An 18,779-nucleotide genomic window follows, 5' to 3' on the forward strand; every position below is an offset into this window, starting at 1 on the left:
CAGTTCTTCTTTCATTCTCAGCTCTTTGAAGTGCGACTTGTTCGTTGTGATGTGATACCGGCCTGCTGCCGCTGTTATCATCGGTCCTTTCACCTCCATCACAGTCAGCGGGTCTTTTGAGAACGCACTGTCTGATTTCCTCTGCTGTCGTTGCCGCAATACCACTGTGCCCCCTTCTTTTAGTTTTGTTGGCGTGCCTCCTTTGATCTGCGTATGCCTTCATTTTTGCTTTTACCTCTTCATCCTTGGCAGCTATGTTGCTTCGCTCCACACTCGTCGTGGCTTCCATCTGTGGAAATCCTGGTCCTGCTCGAGCGTCCCAGGACAAGTTCAGGCGGGCATTAGCCTGTGGAGCTGTGAGGGGTGTTCCTGAAGTCCCTCAGTATCTGGCATAGTGCTTGTCCTATCGATATTTGCGTTATTTTCGCCCTCGGTACCGCCTTCTTTATGGTCCCCATGAACCTTTCCGCCATCCCATTTGCTTGTAGCCACAGAGGCGTTATTTTCCGATGTCGGATTCCTAGGTAATCCATGAACTTTCTGAACTCTATGAGACTTTGTGAGTCTTTAGTGTTTGGGGCTAGACCCATGCTGCAAACACATCATCCATGACGTGTAGTGTTGCGTTTGCTGACATTGACGCTACTTGCCTGACAATTGGAAAACGTGAGAACTCATCTATTATTACCAGCAGGTAATGTCCTGTCTCCAGCGGTCCATATAAATCTGCCGCCAGTTCGGTCCACACCGACTTCGGTAGTTCAGACATCTGTAGAGGCTTCGGCTTGGGCGGTGGCCCCGTCACATGGTAGACATAGCAACGCATGACAGTCGCCTCAACCATGCTGTCCAGCCCCGGGAACCACACTTTCTCTCGTAGCATTTTCTTGGTTGCGACCATTCCTCAAAGTGACTCGTGCACCAGTTCTATCGTCTGCTTCCTCAGTGTTCGGGGCATCACTATTCTCGTTCCTCTCATCACGATACCATTTTCGGTCTCTGAGAGCTCTTCATGGATCTTCTTGAATGCCAACAGTTCCTCTTTTATTACTCCTTCATCCAGGATGTTGTTGTTGTTGATGTGTCTTCACCTTTGCTGTCTTGTCACTTTCTGTATCGCTCGCATGGTGGGTCTCGCTTCGTCTCATGTTCCAGCTCTGCCATTGTTATTGAGGCCGGCGTGTTGTGCTTAAGTATGAAGTTCAGATATTCCTCCGCCATTGTCGTTGCCTCAGTTGCGTGTGGCAAAGGATGTCTTGACATGTAGTCAGCCGGGTTGTGTTCTTTGCCAGGTTTGTGTATTATTTTGAAATTGTAATCCATTAGTCTTATTCCCAACCTCTCTATCCGGGGTGGTATCTTTGCGTTGGGATTTCCATAGATTGTTATTAGTGCTTGGTGGTCTGTTATTATCGTGAATGGCTTCCCATATATGAACATGTGATAATGTTCACAGGCCCACACAACTGCCAGACTCTCTTTCTCCAGTTGAGAGTATGCTCGCTCAATGTCTAATAGGCTCTTACTTCCTTATGCCACCACACATCTTGGTGAGTCCTTTCCTGGTCTGTGTTGCGCCAGTATTGCCCCAACCCGACTGGGCTCACAACTACTGTCAATTCAGTGCATAGTAGCGGATCAAAGTACGCCAAGTGATCTACTGCGGTCACAGCTTCTCTGATCTCTTCAAAAGCTTTGCTGCATTCCTTTGTCCATGCAAAGCTCTGTCCTTGTTTTGTCAGTTCTCGCAACGGTGCGCTCACTGTGGCAAAGTCTTTGATGTACCTTGCACAGTAACTGGCAAGACCAAGGAATGACCTTACTTCTGCAACATCGCTTGGCTGCCTAGCTTTTTCCAGTGTGTCCACCTTGCTGCGATCTGGCCGCATTCCTTTTTTAGAAAAAATGTGTCCAAAGAATACCAGTTCATCTCGCCCCAGTTCACACTTGTCTTTGTTTAGCGTGAGCCCTGCCTGCTCTAGTTGGGAGCATACTTCTCACAGTGCCTTGTCGTGCTCCTCATCCGACTTGCCGAACACCAGAATGTCGTCGCTGTAGCTCAAGCTATTCTTTACTGGCCTTATCACTTGTCTTATTGTCTCTTGAAATATTTCAGCGGCTGAGGATATCCCAAAACTCAGACGCTTATAGCGGAACAGACTCAGGTGCGTAGAGAATGTTGTGATATACCTTGACTGAGGATCGATCTCTAGCTGGTGATATCCTTTGCACAAATCTAGTTTGGAGAATCGTCTTGTGCCTGTTAGGCAGCTGATCATGTCGTCGAGCTGAGGTCCTGGGTGTCTTTCCCGTTCAATTGCTATGTTCGGTACTCTCATGTCAACACAGATGCGAATCTTGGACGTGTTTTTCTTTGGTACGGCCACTATTGGCGACACCCATGGCATCGGTCCTTCGGCTGGTTCCATGATGTCCTGTTTGAGCAACGCTTCAATCTCTTCTTCTACTTGCGGTTTCAGGTGTATTGGCACTCGCTGGTGGTGTTGAGCTACCGGCTTTATTGCTTCGCTATTTGGCGCCCCTTTAGCTTCCCCAGCCCTTTCAGTAGTTTGAGATATTCCTGAAAGATGCTCTTTTTTTCTGACATGTTATACGTCATCTCGAGCAGGCCCATCACTTGGGCTGTGACATTGCTCAACAGGCACGGTGCTGGAATGTCACCTCTCAGCACATGAATCTCTTCGTTTGACTTTTGTATGTTAGGTTCTCTGTGAATTTTCCCAGGTTGGTCAAGGGCTTTTTTGACCCCCACATGTGAACACCTCAACTTTCGACGGTTTCAGCGCTGGTTTCACTTCCATCCTTTCATATTCCCACGCGCACATGATGTTGCATGTTGCACCACTGTCGAGCACAAACCGTGCTCTGTGTTGTCCTATGTCTATGGTCACAGACTCCGTCTTCTTTATGGTGCTTTTGTCTACGAGGCAGATGCTTTCTTCAGTTTTGCCTTCATCCATCGACATGACAGCGGTGTCTGACATGAGGTAGAGTTGCTGGACTTTTTCTTCTTCTCCTTCGACTACCGACTCTATCGAGGAGCTTCTGTTTGCTGGCTCGACATGCCTGACATGTCCGCTTGTCGTCATCCGCAGTCTTCCCGGTCTTCCTCTATCACTTCTAAACTGCAGCCCTTGGCAAACACTGGCAAAGTGGTTGCTCCTGTTGCATTTCCTGCAGGTTTGGCCAAACAATGGGCATGCGCCTCTATGTGGGAAATCAAGTCCGCATCTGCAGCATGATGATTCCGGTTGTTTTCTTGTCGCTTGTTCATTTTGTCCCTTCTTCCAGTTGCTGGTGCGGCTGTTCTCTGTCATGCGGTGTGCCTGTTCGACTCGCCGTTCTTTTCCCCGCTCCATTTGCTTTGCTTGTATTGCCGCTCTTGCTTCCGCCTTTGCTAGTGACAGGATGTTCTCCAGTGATGGCGATTGCTTCAGAATCCTTGTGCGGAACTCTGTGTCACGACACCCTTCAATGATGCGCAGGCGAATTGCTTGGTCGTTGTCATATTTATCGAACTCGCAGTGAGTTACTAGCTTCCTTAGTCGCGTCGCAAAGTCATCTAGCGACTCGTCTGTGTGTTGGAACGCCATGGTGAAAGTGTATCGCTCAAAATCAATGTTTCTCTGCGGGTCAAATTTGTTTGTCAAGCACTTTATCCTGATAACAGCTATTCTCCCCGCCTGAGGCGGAAGCCGGGAGGTCTCCTACCTTTCCTTTTTTTTAGCTGCATTTTAATTGTGTAAAATCGTAATCTGCATATTTGATGGGATTTGTGCACACTTGATTTTAAGAGGTGTGTAGAGACTCCCCTGCGCTTCCTGGCGCTTTATGTTCCTTCTCCCCCCTCCCTTCACCTCCGGACCGGCTCTCGGCTGAGTGTAGACGCCGAGGGCAGGGTCTCTGGTTTCGGCAGCCATCTTGGGTTGGGTTGGGCTGGTGACGCGCTCTGGCAGCGCTACAAAAAGGGCTCAGATCGGTTGAGCTAGTGATCCTGATAACAGCTATTCTCCCCTCCTGAGGCGGAAGCCGGGAGGTCTCCTACCTTTCCTTTTTATTTAGCTGCATTTTAATTGTGTAAAATCGTAATCTGCATATTTGATGGGATTTGTGCACACTTGATTTTAAGAGGTGTGTAGAGACTCCCCTGCGCCTCCTGGCACTTTATGTTCCTTCTCCCCCCTCCCTTCACCCCCGGACCGGCTCTCGGCTGATTGTAGACGCCGAGGGCAGGGTCTCCGGTTTCGGCGGCCATCTTGGGTTGGGTTGGGCTGGTGAAGCGCTCTGGCAGCGCTACATAAACAGACGGTGATGACTCCGCGCAGCGGACGCGTACAGCGGACGCGCCGGACCTGCGCCGGAGTCGTGCCAGAGTCCTGCCCGTCTGCGCTCGTCCACGCTCGATCGGGCTCAGGGACCAGGCACTCTGGTAGGTGTGTTTCTTACTCTGCAAATGACCTCCTATCACTGGATTCCGCTGGGCATACTGTAAATTCCACCACGTTGTCCATTCTAAAGGAATTTAACATCTTTCGGTCTCCTAGTCGTAGAGATACTTGCCAACCATCTCCTTTGAAGTTTGCAATCTTAAATACTAGGTCACTTCAGAAACATCACCTGGAAATATTCACCCTCTTACAGGATGAGACCATTGACATATTGACCCTTACCGAAACATGGCTGGGTGATAACTCCTCCCCCGATATCATAGCCGCTCTCCCAAGTGGATATGACATGATCTGGCATAATCGCCCGGACGGTGCTCGAGGTGGAGGTGTAGCAATTATTTTTAAAAAGCAGCTAACAGTGGCGAAAGTCCTAGCTGAAACAATAAACTCTGTAGATCTACTTGGAGTAAAAATCACCATGAATAACTCTTGCCTTATCGTTCTTACTGTCTACTGTCCACCACAATGTACTTCAGTATTCAACGACCTTTTTCCCCCCATTATATCGGATATATGTACACGATATAAGAAAATCTTGGTGACAGGTGACTTTAACGTTCATTGGGATAGAACAGATAAAGATCTGCCAACACGTCAGTTACAGACCTCCATGACCGCATTAGGTCTCGAACAATTAGTGGAAGCCCCAACTCACATAAAGGGTCACACCCTCGATCTAATCTGGACTTCTATTCCCGAGGTGGCCCTTACGAGTATTGTACCTTGTATCTGGTCTGACCACCATCTACTCTTGTGTGATGTACCACAGGACAGTCCTCAGGTCAAACTCCCGTTAAAAACTAAAAAAGTGCGTCAGTGGAAAAAAGTCGACTCGGTAACTCTAACCGACGCCCTTTCCAAATATGTACAACAGCCAGCGAGTCCACATGACAACTCAGACTTAGATCAAAATTATAACACCATAGTGGTAAGCCTCAGACAGTCTATTGACCAGATAGCCCCGGAAAAGATACAGAAAATAAAGGGCGCGGAAAAAGGGGCCCCTTGGTTTACCCAGAGCTTGAGGGATCAAAAAAGAAAGCTCCGCCACCTTGAGAGATGTTGGAGGAAGTCTAAAGATGATACAGATCACGAAATTTATAGAACATCTTTGCAGTTGTACAAAAAACTTATTGTATCAACTAAAAAGGACTAGTATGAAACCCGCATAAAAAATGCAGTAAATGTCCAGAAAGAAACCTTCAAAATTTTAAAAGAATTAAGTAAGAAGGATGAAAAGGTAGATACAGTGATAGATTGCAACACCTTCCAAGGCTACTTCCTCGAAAAAGTGGCAACAATTCTGTCAGATATTAAGAAAGATATCCCAAATATGCCTACAATTCCACTGGCCCCCCAAATTCCTCCGACCTCCACTATCTCTAGATTTCCTAGTATAGATTCTACAACTCTCAGACAGCTGGCCATTTCAACTAAGTCAGGCTCCCCTGCAGACCCATGCCCCCCTGGAATCTTTCGGCTGGCACTTCCCATTTTGGAGGACCAGATTCTAGACCTCCTAAACAACTCACTAGCCACAGGACTATTACCAGCTAGCTTTAAAGAGGCACGCGTCAAACCCTTGATAAAAAAAACCAGGGGCCGATCCAACCAGATTGAAAAACTACAGGCCAATATCCCAGCTGCCTTTTCTGTCTAAGATTTTAGAACGGTTATGAATGAGGGGGTTACCCAAATGTAGTCACTGGGACCTGGGTTCAGTAGGTACTAGGAGGAAGGGGTCCCAGTGTGAACAAGGAACATATAGTACAATTCAATGAATTAATCAAAAACAATTATTTTGATCCGCAAAGTTTTATTCACTGTGGGATCCAGTGTAATGAATACACGTAGCAAACAATCAACTGTATTGAAGGTCATACAGTGCCCCAGGAAAGAGGAGGGAAGTGATGGTGGAGAGGTAAGGGAAGTGGTGGGATTGTGTGACAGTAAAATCAATCATTTAAATGAACTTTTCATGCTATAATTGGTATAGCAACAGCTGCCATGAGAGATGGCGACAATAATTTTAGAAAGGCATACAACACAAGGTACAATGTATATACAAAATATTGGCTTGAGGTTGCCGCAATTAGAAAAACAGTCAACGTTTCGACCCTCTGATAGTGCAGGAAAAGTTATCCTTGCTGCGGGGTCTTCATCAGGACCAGGGGGAGGGGCAGGGAACCTGAAAATAGAACATAGACTAAAGTTCGGTCCCACAGGATCATAGGAGAGCCACAGGGTAAGGAGTCCTCCGTGTGGTCTATGATTAATTAGGGCAACGTCAGTAGTAGAGCTGCACCGATAGCGGCGTCAAGCACTCAGTCGGTGCTGGATACATTGAGGCATCGTGGGGAATTGATCCAAAGTTCGTTAGATAGATTTAATCAGGGAGCTCCGTACGAAGATCGGCTGCCCTCGTACGGAGCTCCCTGATTAAATCTAACCTAATGGTTAGATTTTGGTTTCAGGTATGTTTATTGCTCTTTGCGGGACAGCTCGCCTTGCGTCCTACCTCTGGTCCTCGTCCCCTGGAATGTTCCCTCCCCTGCCCCTTGACCGGATGTGGTGTCCAGTGTCCCCTCCCCACATCCTTGACCCCTTGGGTCCTAGTGCCCACTGTCTGGGCATGACACCTGGTTCACCCCAGGCACAGTTCCTTCAACATTTGTGAAAGAGTTTAAGAAGATAAGGTATAGCTCATTAGCTGCACTGGCCATAAATGTGGGTTCAGTAGCAATCCAGCACTTTAGAAAATAAATAATTACTTCTTTCAGAAGTTCTCATAATGTTAGTTTTTTATTTCGGAGCGTGCAGTCATGATTTCTTACCCCCTAACACAATTTAATACCACAACACAACTATGTTAATTCCTTAGCTTCTCCCAGAAGTGTGCTGACAAAGAAGGTGAGTGTGGTCAATACGCTTGGCCACTGCATCAGTAGATAAAGTGTGCCTTCTACTCATAACTCATAAAACCTGAAATGAGTAGTAATACTGATCAAAGGTTAATGAAAAATAAAAGCTGGAATAAGTAAGCGACATTCAGGACTATTGGGAACTACTAAAATTGGGAGACAAATTTAGGAACTCATTTACGGAGTTTTGGCGCAGGGCAGGGCCGCACGTCATATGCATGAGACCTGGGATATTCCTGTCCCTTTCCCCAGCGCTGGTGCATAAAGGGCTTCCATGTGCCAACGCAGACACACTTGCACTATGGTGCAAGGGTGCCTGCATTGCGGAGTTGAATGATTTTGTGCAGGGAGGGGCACCTTTCTGCACAAAATCTATCAGTTGAGGTAATTCCCTCTTTCTTTGTGGGCTGCAAAATGCAGCACACATAGAAAGAGGGAAAAAACGAGGAGAAATACGGATATTTCTCCTCGAAGCGCCTCCCTAACGCCACCCCTGGGGCAGTGTTAGAATCTGACGCACTCCCAGGTTCACGATGCCTCGCAAATCCGGGAATGCTTCAGATTCCATGAGTGTTGTGTGTCAAGGCCCATTGAATGCACCTTTCACGCAGTGTTCTGCATGAAAGGGAAATATATTTTCCACGACCATGAAACGCCAAGTAGAGGGGCTCTAGGTCGCCTTGTAAATGTGCTGCGGCACATTGCGCACCGGAGCATCAAAAAAGTGGAGCTCTGGGTGCCTCATACATTTTAAAACATCATAAAACTGAAATATCACTAATAATTTCACTAAAAATTGAAATTCACTTAATGTTCTGTTTTTGAGCTATAGGCTCAAAAGAGTAAATTTGACAGCCACTGTTGCTCTGTGCTTAGTGCTAGGTCCACAGCCTCTCCCAATGTTTTTTTAAGTCTGACCAAGTGACAGATTTAACTTTACCAGCAGCCTCATGTTTTCCAAAACATTCATAATTAAAATTCAAGCTGCAGCTTTTGGTCAGCTCTTGTCATCCATTGGACAGTTCAAGTGTAATTCCCATTTTGTAATTGTCCACCACAACTTACAACTTACAACATGAGTCAATGGGACAGCCCACTTCAACCAGCGCCTCTTTTCACTGTGTGAGCGACAGCAATGTTAAGGCGCATATCTGCATACAAAGCAGTCCACTTCACTGCCAGGGTAAATTGGTCTATTACTGCTTTTATTTCTGTTTTCATCTCGTTCTTGAATTAGTTTTGTCATATGAAATGTTTTACTTTTTTTGCAAAGATATGTATCCCACTTCTAGACAACAGCCTTTTTACTTTTTGTTACTATTACCCCTTTAATGCCTATGGCACTACCTTTTGCAAGGAATATGCAGGTTTGTCAGGACTACACCTACTGGCATTACCAATGACTGTTTACAGCTGGTGTGATGTGAAGGACAGGGCATGTGTACCATGCAGGGAAGTGGGAAGAAGGGATGCGTGTAAGGTTTTATAGCACTACGGTGAAGAACTAGCTTGTCACCAGTCTTGAAGTTTACCAGTGCTGTAAGTAATAGGTGTTACTACCACCCAACTCATTGGCACTTATTTTATCAACCTTAGATGTAGCAAAGACCAATACAACATCATTAGCATTTGGGCTGGTGACCTCCAAGTTACATACAGATATGTGTAGCGGGTGCATTCATTAATCCACTAAACAGAAAGATTATCCACACACAAAGGTCAGAATGTGTGATAAATATATTTAACATATAATAAAAAGTGAACAGTTTGGAACACTGCATGTGGAGAAAAGTCTTACCTCTTCTTGCTTGCTTACGAAATGGAGATTGCCTGTGCTCTGCAGTGTCACAGACTGTGGGCCTGTCGACAGAAGCAAACAAACAGTTGTTTTTCATTATATGAAAGTAAAATCAAGAATTTATGACACTAACAGCACAAAGGAGATTCCTTCACCTTTAAAAAATACATCGTTGGGGTATTTTAGCAACTCATAGTGTCTTCATTTGGAATATAATTCTTTTAGTGCCCATATTAAAGGTTATTTCTTTCATTTTATGCCATCTCTTGAACATGTTTTTATTATTTTGGTTTTCTTCCCATCCCAGTGCATCTAATTTTGTGAGGTCTCTGACCAGATGTTCAATCTGTGCCTACATTTTTTAGATCTATCTGGTGCCTAACAAGTAGTATACAGAAGTCCTGAGGAATGTAAGAAAGGCGAAATGGTGAAGGGATTGGGCAGCATAAGCGTTTGGCCTGTGGTTGGTCTCTGCCTTTGACCTTAGAGTTCTGGGTACAAAACAACCCAAAGTATCAGCCACATGACCCCAGCTTATGACTTCCAAGAGGCATAGTTGCAAAGTACTGATGTCCTTGTCCTCTTCCTCCATAGTCAGATATTCTGAACACAGCCAGACAACCAACACTATTGACATCTAAAATGTCCGCCTACTATAGTTATCAAGAGCAAGTGGGGACAGAGACAGGCCAGTGTGGGGGGGTCTACACATTTGCTGTCCGTGCTCTGCTTGTTTTGATCACATTGGTTTGCAGCTCCCAAACGGGCAAAATAACAGACTAGCATATCCACCACTGAAATCAATTCCATATTTCACTATACTAATTCACCACTAATCCTTTTGGGTTCCAGAATACCGTGCTACTCGCCGAAAAAGCACTTTGACGCCTCGTCAGGGGTAGTAAGCGCTATATAAATGCAATTACAATGATCAATATGAAGACTGTGAAATGAAGGAGTGAATGAGACTTGTACATTGCACAGCTCTGTGCACTATATTACCTCAAGGTGATTCCTTGTTAGGAGGAGCTACAGTGTGTTCGGTTGAAATTCCTATCAAATTAATAACAATATTCCTAGTAAAAATAACTGGAATGTAAATCTCCTCTTCCCGTCGTCTTGAAATGATAAATAAATTATTTTTTGATCTGTAGAGATGTGTGGCATAAGCAGCAATGTGCCACAAAAGGAATCAATACTATGGTTGCTGCTGATATGAAGAGCTTCTTTCAAGCAAAACTACTTTCTCTTGTATGTGAGCGACTAAAGCAGACATCTTCAAACTGGGGCGCGGGCACCTTTGGGGGCATGAATTGACTTCAGGAGGGTCAGGTGCTGGCCAAGAGGAGCATAATGCTGAAAACAGATAATTGTGGTTTTTTGTGTGAAAAAAAGAGAGGCCGTGAATCACTCACTAATGGGCAATCAGTAACACCTTTTGTCACTCATGTCCTGGCTGGGAGTAGGTGTGAAAGGGGGAGGGGGCTGCAAAAATGTTACAGAGTGCCTCTCCTCCATTTCCAATAAAACAACATCACACTGTAAAAAAATGTACACTTTAGCAAGACCAGGCTGCCCAAAGCATGTTGATAATCATGTATTTTATTGCATTTTTGAAAGAGATAACTAGAAGCTGACTCGCTCAGATAATTACATAGAACGGACCAGCGACTCTGTTACTCCTTTATGGAAGGACGCTCCTGTGTGATCTATAATAATACAGTGGTGATTACACCGGAATTGAGGATTGACTCCAAAGCATTTCTGAATCTGATAGCCTTGATGAAGTCATAGGGATACTTCCCCCAAATGATGAAACACGTGTTGGCTAAAGTTCAAAGGGGGTCACACAAGAAAAAGCCACACGTATTAATACCCACAAGTCAAGAAAATTAGTCTTCTCTGTTTCTTACATTGAACACTGTATTGAATCTGTTTGATACTTATTGCGTGTGCCTCTTGATGTTAATTATTGTGGAAAAATATGTTAACCACTGGAAAATTGTAGCCATGTCTACGCAAATCTTGTCATTCTTCCACTGTTTTTTTCTCCCATGTTTCGCTCTCCTATCTACAGACCCCTAGCGGCAAGTGTGAATGAAAAATAACTTTGAGCTCCAGAGATAGTTCAATGTACATACAGGAAAGACAGATCCATGGCGGATTATTAGGATAAGCAGTACATAGATGGTCTACATTTAAATTTATTGCATTTAAATTTACCTTATGTGGCTATCCTGAAAATCTGTCATGGATCAAGCAGTCCTGCATTTAAGCTGGCCATCAACCTCTTCTCTAGATGCTTACCTAAATATGGTTGGGTAAATTGGGAAAGTTATGCAATTTATTGTACCAGGACTTCCCCTGTCCCCCAGTAATGTCAGACCTGCTGTGCTGCAAACATCCAATGCAATCTGTTCGCAAAATACCTATTGCCAGAAGCAATAATGACTTGACTAAAGGAAAGTCAGACCCTGCATAGCTGCTAATGTTAGGGTTACAGATGCAGACAAACAGTGACGTTATGCAAGCTTCCTCTTCTGTCCAGTCACTGATGAAGTGTTGTACTACTCACTTCCTACAGAGTTGATGATGGCCTCCCGAGCCTTTTGAATCCCCAGTCTGAACTGATGCAGCTCTGGGCGGATTTTGTTTCCTCGATGGTAGTACACAAGTGCAAACTCAAAGTCTCCCATTAAGTACAGCGCCTCTGCTTTTTGGTACAGTCCCTGGAAAGACAACATTCAATCTTAGAGAACAAGGCAACAACAAAGGAATCACAGAATATGTTTTCAAGCCTGCTTATACAGATAACATAACATTCTGTTTCATCAAGTGCTGGTTCACAACCAATGCTGCTATGAAAGAACATGATGTTTAGTTACCCAACCCATTGGTGTTCATTTTAGTAACTCCAAAAGGTTGAAAGTTTGAGTGGGCCTGGTTTGTTCTGGGTCTCTGGTCTTCAGGTTACAATGAGCCATGTGCAGCGAATAAGCTACGTCCCTGAGATAGGATCTAGGCTTGAACATGCAAACAAACAGGTCAACTGATGCCATAGGCTATCGTTTCACAAAGGTGGCAACAAGATGGTCCTTTCAAGGGGTCAGAAGTGTCTTTAGGAAACTCTTCTCTGATGAGAACTATTTGGGTAACACTGTAGATTCTGGCTTCATTTGTTCACATGAAGATATCTCCCAACCCGCGATAAAGGTTTCTTGACTTCTAGTTAAATATATGTGTGGATTTTTTTTTTAAACAATGTGAGAATATTGTTAGCAAAAACAGATAAGACAAACACATTACAGTATACACCCTCTTTCCATTCTACAATGGTACCATATAAATTATTTAACATGAATTCAACCACATTCCCTAATTAGACTTACCCCACAGTGGTTGACGCGTTGGGGTGATCCTCTTCGGTGCTCTCCTCCTTAAAGCAAGTGACACTTAACCATGGACCCATTCGTGGCTCCTTCCCAGAGTCCTACTGTGAGAAATTCTGGGAAGGCTATGCAGGTTCCCAATTAAAAATGACCACCACCATTTGTTTCTACTGACCTTTCCTAAGCCTTTATGGAGGAACCACATGGTCAATATCAACTTTCAGTCAAAGACCTATAAAAGAAACTTTACTACTCTTTGTGCTGCAATACTTTGGAGTGGGTGTTGGGTTTCTCATTCCTGGCTTATTCTTCGTGTTTTTCTCCAGTATTTGTGCCACTTATTTTCCAGCTCCTTTTCTGTACTTCTTTAGCCCTCCTCCTGACTTATCAGCATCCCCTCTACCATCAGCTTGCTGACTCTTCCCAGAAGCTAGGGAGTCTAGCATCTACTCCTATCCAAGATAGGACCCCTGCTGGTCTTCACCTTTGTCAAGCCAACCCCTCCGGAGCTTTCTTCACCAGGCTATAGGAGGTTTTTTGGATTGCTGGCTTTTCCTCCTTGGGGCTGATTCAGAATGCAGTAACTGCTAGGCACTTTCTGTGTCAGTGTCACCATGGCTACTGGAAGGCATTGCCCTTACCTCCGGCAGGCCAAGCCTGAGAAGACCAGACCACCCAAATTCAGATGCAGTCTCAGAGATTCAACAAGCATCGTCTGAGTGACAAAGACACATATAGTAGCCAACTGTGAGACCTGAGGGCACCCTCAGGGCACCCTCCATGTAACAGAATAGGTTCAGGAACTCACATAATCATGGACATGCCTCTGAGCACATGCTTAGATTAGTGTGACACCAATCAGCAAAATAAAAGTCAGGAAACCAGATATACACACAGTTGGCTTCAGGACAAGGACCATCCTGTATACCATGCAAGGAACATTTCTGTTTTAACAAAGTGCTTCAATAAAAGGGATATTTCCAGAGTGTGAAAGTGTTTATTGAGCATTTGTATGTCGAGTTGCTAAATCCTGTATAACCCTGATGCATTGTGCAATTCTTTACTGATTTGTTTATATACAGGGCCAGCATGCGTGTTTGATAAAGAGTACGGTTATTGTCTGAAATATTTCTGAAGCATTGGTGATGTGTTTGAGGACCTGAGGGTGCTCAACGTTTGTTGCTCTGTACTTGGTGCCAGGGCCGTACTGGCTACCAGGCATGTTGGTGTGCTGCCAAGCTGGGGGCTGATTTCACTGCGGTGGGGGCTGATTTCTTTGATGGGAACCTGAGTGTGCTTCGAAATAAACAAAGCAAAACTAATGGTTTTAAGCACACGCAGGTCCCCATAAACTAAATCAGCCCTCAGCTTGGCAGCACACCAAAACGCCCAGTAGCCAGTCCGGCCCTGCTTGGTGCGGCACAAAGATAATTATATATTGCAGAGGAGCTTAAGGGTGATTGACAGAATTGTGCATTAATAGATACCTCCATCAGATCACTCCATAGGAATTAGAACTTACTCATGCATGCTCTTCATACTGACCAAGTCGGGGCTTTTACAAGGCTGAGAATCTTCTTCAAACCTTCTATTTTATTAGAAAAGTGCCTATTTATGAACAACAGCATGATGGATGTGGTTCTTACAGGAGTGTAGAACAGCATTCATTCCTGATCATACTTGGATATGGGCTGCGATCTATTTTATTCAGTTCGGGGGAGGTGTTTGAGAAAATAGAGTTCTGTACAAAAAAGTTATTCCTCTAGTTTATGTATGTATGTAGCATTTCTATAGAGCAAACCTAGCCGAAAGTCAGAGGAGAGTGGTGCTAAGTCACATCTTTTTTTTTATGCTAATATCTCAGGAAGATCATATCTACATCATGGATATAGAGGGCCTGAAGAAGATGCGTATGGCCAAGGAGAGCTTGGGAAGGGTTCTAGGGCCAGAGTTGTGTAGTCCTATATTTGTAGGTGCATTAAGAGTCTGGAAGCAATGTTCTAGATGTACTGGTGCCTCATTAGAGGAAGGCAGGAGCACCTAGACAAATACCACTGGTGTAGTTTAGCCTGGATAGAACAAGTAAAATAGCGTGCTGGACTGTTTGGGGAAAACCAAAAAAAGGTAAAACGTGCATCAAGGTCCTGTGTTTGTTAAAAGAAGGTTTCATCATTTGATTTCCCTGAGGTGTTACCAAAAGCTCCATGCCCATGATGATTCTGAGGTTCTTTGCCTAGCTGGCAACCATGTGAGAAGCCCTATGCTCCTTGTTCGAAAGGACGCTTTGGGCCAGATGTAGGTAAATGCAGTTTTGCGAGTCCTTAATAGCGATTTTTAGGGAATCGCTATTAAGGACTCACAAAATGCCATGTAGGTAGGAATCGCAATATTTTTTGTGATTCCTTAATATTCCTTAATTGAGATTTGCAATCAAGGAATACCTTCCCATTCATTCCTATGGGCCTAGAGGCCCATATGAATGAATGGGAATTTGCGCACGCAATTTGTGTGTACCCAATAGTAAGGGCATGAATGTGTGCCACGTGGCACTTTTAAAAAAGCAAAAAAGTGTTTTTTTTAAAGGAATTCGCAAATTACCACCAACTTGAAGTTGTTGGTAATTTGAGATTCCTTAAGGACAAATCCCACTTTCTTTTGTGCTTCTTACATTGCATTTAAGGAATCGCAATTTGCCATTCCTTAAATGCAATCGCAAAATAAGGAATCGCACATTTTGTGATTTCTTATTTTGCAAGGGGGTTTTTGTGTGCTACATTGCACACTGCTAATTTGTGATCGCAAATTGGCTACCTACATCTGGCACGTAGATGGGTGGTAGGTAATTTCCCACAACGTAGGAGTTATGTTCCTGATGCAGAGAGTTTCAGATAATTAACAATTCTCAATTGTAAGATGGCAGCGGCCAACAGCAAGATGCATGTTTCTAGGAGTTTTCAGCTTCGGGTTATTTGGGTGTCATCAGCATATTTAGAGAGGATGAAAGTTTTGATGTCTCGGGATGGGGGGGGCTCCAATAGTGGTGCGATAGCTGAGTCCAAGGGAACATCTCCTACTATGCTGCACGATAAAGACTGGAATGGTGGAGGGTGATATTATGCAGCAAAGAACATACATAATCCAGAGCAGTTCCTTAGACAGCGACGTGGATGCACTACTTCTCCTGCCATCTGTAAAGCATGATCCCTGCGTGTCAGTGTAAGGAAACTGTTGAAAAAGTGGCAGACGTCGGACTCTTTAAAGCTGCTGCAAGAAATGATGACTGAGCTTATACAGCTTTAAAAACCACACAGGCACATTTCGCCCAACAACATTTGTGTGAAAATAAACGGAATAAGACAAATTTGAAAAATACATCCTTTGTCTCATTTAAAACAAACAAAAAATATTTGAGGAGCTAGTCCCAAAAGGCAGCTTGAATCTGTTTCTGTAAAATGCACTTTGTTCAGATACGGAGGTGGGGTGGGGGTTCAGGTGCCTGGATCAAATACACATGGTTGATAGATCCTAGGTGAAGTAGAAGCTAGAGGAGATGTTGGCAGATATCGAAAGCAAAGGGTTAGGGTACCACATGGGCACTGGTTCTTGGTTCTGTGAGCATGGTAGAAGATAAAGAAGGTTGCTGTAGTCGTTTCTGAAAGGATGGAACCCATAGCTGCTTCCCCCTGTGGTGCAGGGAGGAGCTCACCAGTGGCCTGATGTTTGCAAAGCTTCGCTGCAGAAGTTCACTCTTCATCCCTTGGTGTTTGCGCTGAGCAGTGACACTTTCTAGCAGCATAGCCAAAATCGTCTGTGACCACAATACAGACATCAAACCTAGCGGACGCCAAGGCCTTTGGAAAATCATGGCAACCTAACCTAAAAAATGCCTTTGAATGAAGTGATCCTTCACGCAAAGGTCCAGAAAGGATCCCTGGCACAAGGCATGTAGGCAATGGAAACTTGCATAGGGAGGGCCCATGAAAGAGACCAACACACACACACACACACAAGTGATAAAAAAGAAACAAAATCAGAACAGCTGGGTCAGCATAAAGGCTGCTTACTTATTCGGGAGACAAATAGCATACATTAACACTTATTCTTGCACTAGTGGCATATTCGCCTCACAAAGTAATAGGTATGTAGGAAGCTCTTCATCTACATCCTCCCAAACAGTAACCAAGAGGATGAAAGATTAAAGAGTCAGTAGACAGTTAGCAAGGTGAATCAGGTTTGAGAGGTCAGTCCTCCTGAATTCCTCAAGCACCAACATGGTTCCAGGATATGTGGGGGAAATTAGCATGTATTTAGCTGACTGAATTGCGACGAAGCCTCTCTCGAAGCCTAGAGTTCTAAGTCCTACCCACTAAATCTCAAACATCGAGTTGGTACTGCTATCAGTGGTGGCCCGCAGCATGTAAAGAAGCATTCAACAAAGAATCGTCCAATTCAGGTTCCTCGGAAACCTCTACGTCTCAAGCACCTTGTGAAGAAGGGCTGGTGACCATGATGGCCCCAGTGAGCCTGCCCACCAAAGGGTTGGACTGGTCTTGTGCCAGAACATCAAGCTGTAGGGTCCACTAGGGTCCAATCTACCCTCTAAGAGCGGTCCTGGCCAGGATAAGGAGTCACTTAAAGTGAGATATTAATCCCTTTAGCCCCATGCTGTGCAGCAGGGCTGAAGCACAATAGACCTTCCCCAGGGACAACCTAATAGCAGTGTCCCACTCTGCGCAGACAACTGAACTGTCTCTCCTCTGCAATTTTCCAGGACGAACACATGTATTTCAGGCACTCATTAACAGGTACACATGCAGTCAACTCCCTGCAAGCTAAATTTGAAACTTTGGACTCGGCCTACGCATATATGGTATGTGGTTACTTTCTTCTTTCTTCCACATAAAGGAACATTGTCTACTCTTCTTCCCAGGCTTAGTACTAATGGTTGCTCCGAAGCTTGCACAGATATTGCAAATCCTGCAAATTCAACATGCCATCCTTACATACAATACGACATTTAAGAGTTATTTATTGAATAGTTACATGGATGTTACCCTGAAGAAGCTTTTGTCCTGCTTTAGAGCTGCTTCTGCATCACTCAGGGCAGATGGAGCATCACCAAGCTTTAGGTAACACTTGGCTCGTGCGACCAGACAGTTCTTGTCAGATGGCTGAAGGACGAGGGCCTGAAATACAAAAAAAAGAATGTTCAGTGAGTCATTGCAGTGTAGTCCTCGGTGCTCGATGCACAATGAGACAAGGATGGCCCTTGGTTGGTGCATCGGTGCTAGATAATACTATTCCCTGCAGCTCCTTTATCATTCATATCTTTCGCACACCACATGACAATGCACAGCCAAAACATGTAAACAATTTTAGGAAAGAAAGGAATGCAATGAAAGCCACAGCTGCTTACCTCACCTGGCCTTGAAACCGTATTAACACTTGGAATGTATTTAATCCATTTCTTACAGATAGGGTTACTTCTTGGGGGATGTTCAAGATCTGAATCTTTCATTTTTCATGCAATCTAAGTAGTAAAGTACAACTGAACCTCTACTGTTATGTTATTTAGATTTGTATGGTGCTGTTTATCACCCGTGCGGTAATCAAGACACTGGATCAGGTCTGGAGGTGCTCTTAGTTGAACATTCAGCTCTTCAGCTTCTTGCGGAAGTCGAGGAGTGGAGTGGTAATCCTATTGCGATGAAGGAGAAGGTGCACCCTCCCACCTTGGTTCTGTGGATGATGGGGTTTGTGAGAGGGAGAGAGAGAAGTGGATCGTAGATGTCTGGAGGGTTGGCAGAAATGGGGAAGATTGTTGAGGCAGGCTGGTCCTGCATTGTGGAGGGCTTTGAGGGCATAGATTGGAAGTGTGAATTTGCAGTGATTCAGGGTGGAAAGTCTATGCAGTGTGCAAGGTAGAGCATGATGTGTGCACTACTGGAGATGTCGAGGATGAGTCTGGCAGTGGTGTTCGGACAGTTTGGAGTCATTGTATGAATTGGGTGAAAATGCTGACGTACAGTGCACTGCCGTATTCGAGTCTATTTGTGATGAGGGCCTGGGTTACCGTGAGTCTAGTGTGCATGGGGAGCCATTTGAAGATTTTGCTAAGCATTCTGAGGATGTGGCAGCAAGATGCTATCAAATAGTTCCTGACATGTTCAGTGGGGGTGGACATAGGACTCAGGTCAGGTAG

At 44.7% G+C, this 18,779-nt stretch overlaps 1 protein-coding gene across 1 annotated transcript in view; it reads right to left on the bottom strand.

Moving 5' to 3' along the window:
* ODAD4 (outer dynein arm docking complex subunit 4) overlaps window positions 1-18,779 on the bottom strand; it is a 109,684-nt gene that overhangs the window by 87,360 nt on the left and 3,545 nt on the right. Inside the window, exons 2-4 of the mRNA XM_086920493.1 lie at window positions 17,632-17,763; window positions 11,764-11,917; window positions 9,189-9,250 (exon numbers count right to left, since the gene is read on the bottom strand). Coding sequence (XP_086776619.1) covers window positions 9,189-9,250; window positions 11,764-11,917; window positions 17,632-17,763 — 348 coding nt within the window. The remainder of the gene's footprint in view (window positions 1-9,188; window positions 9,251-11,763; window positions 11,918-17,631; window positions 17,764-18,779) is intronic.

Source organism: Lissotriton vulgaris, chromosome 5 (genome assembly GCF_964263255.1).
Source record: "Lissotriton vulgaris chromosome 5, aLisVul1.2, whole genome shotgun sequence".
In the NCBI taxonomy this organism is placed as follows: Eukaryota; Metazoa; Chordata; class Amphibia; order Caudata; family Salamandridae; genus Lissotriton; species Lissotriton vulgaris.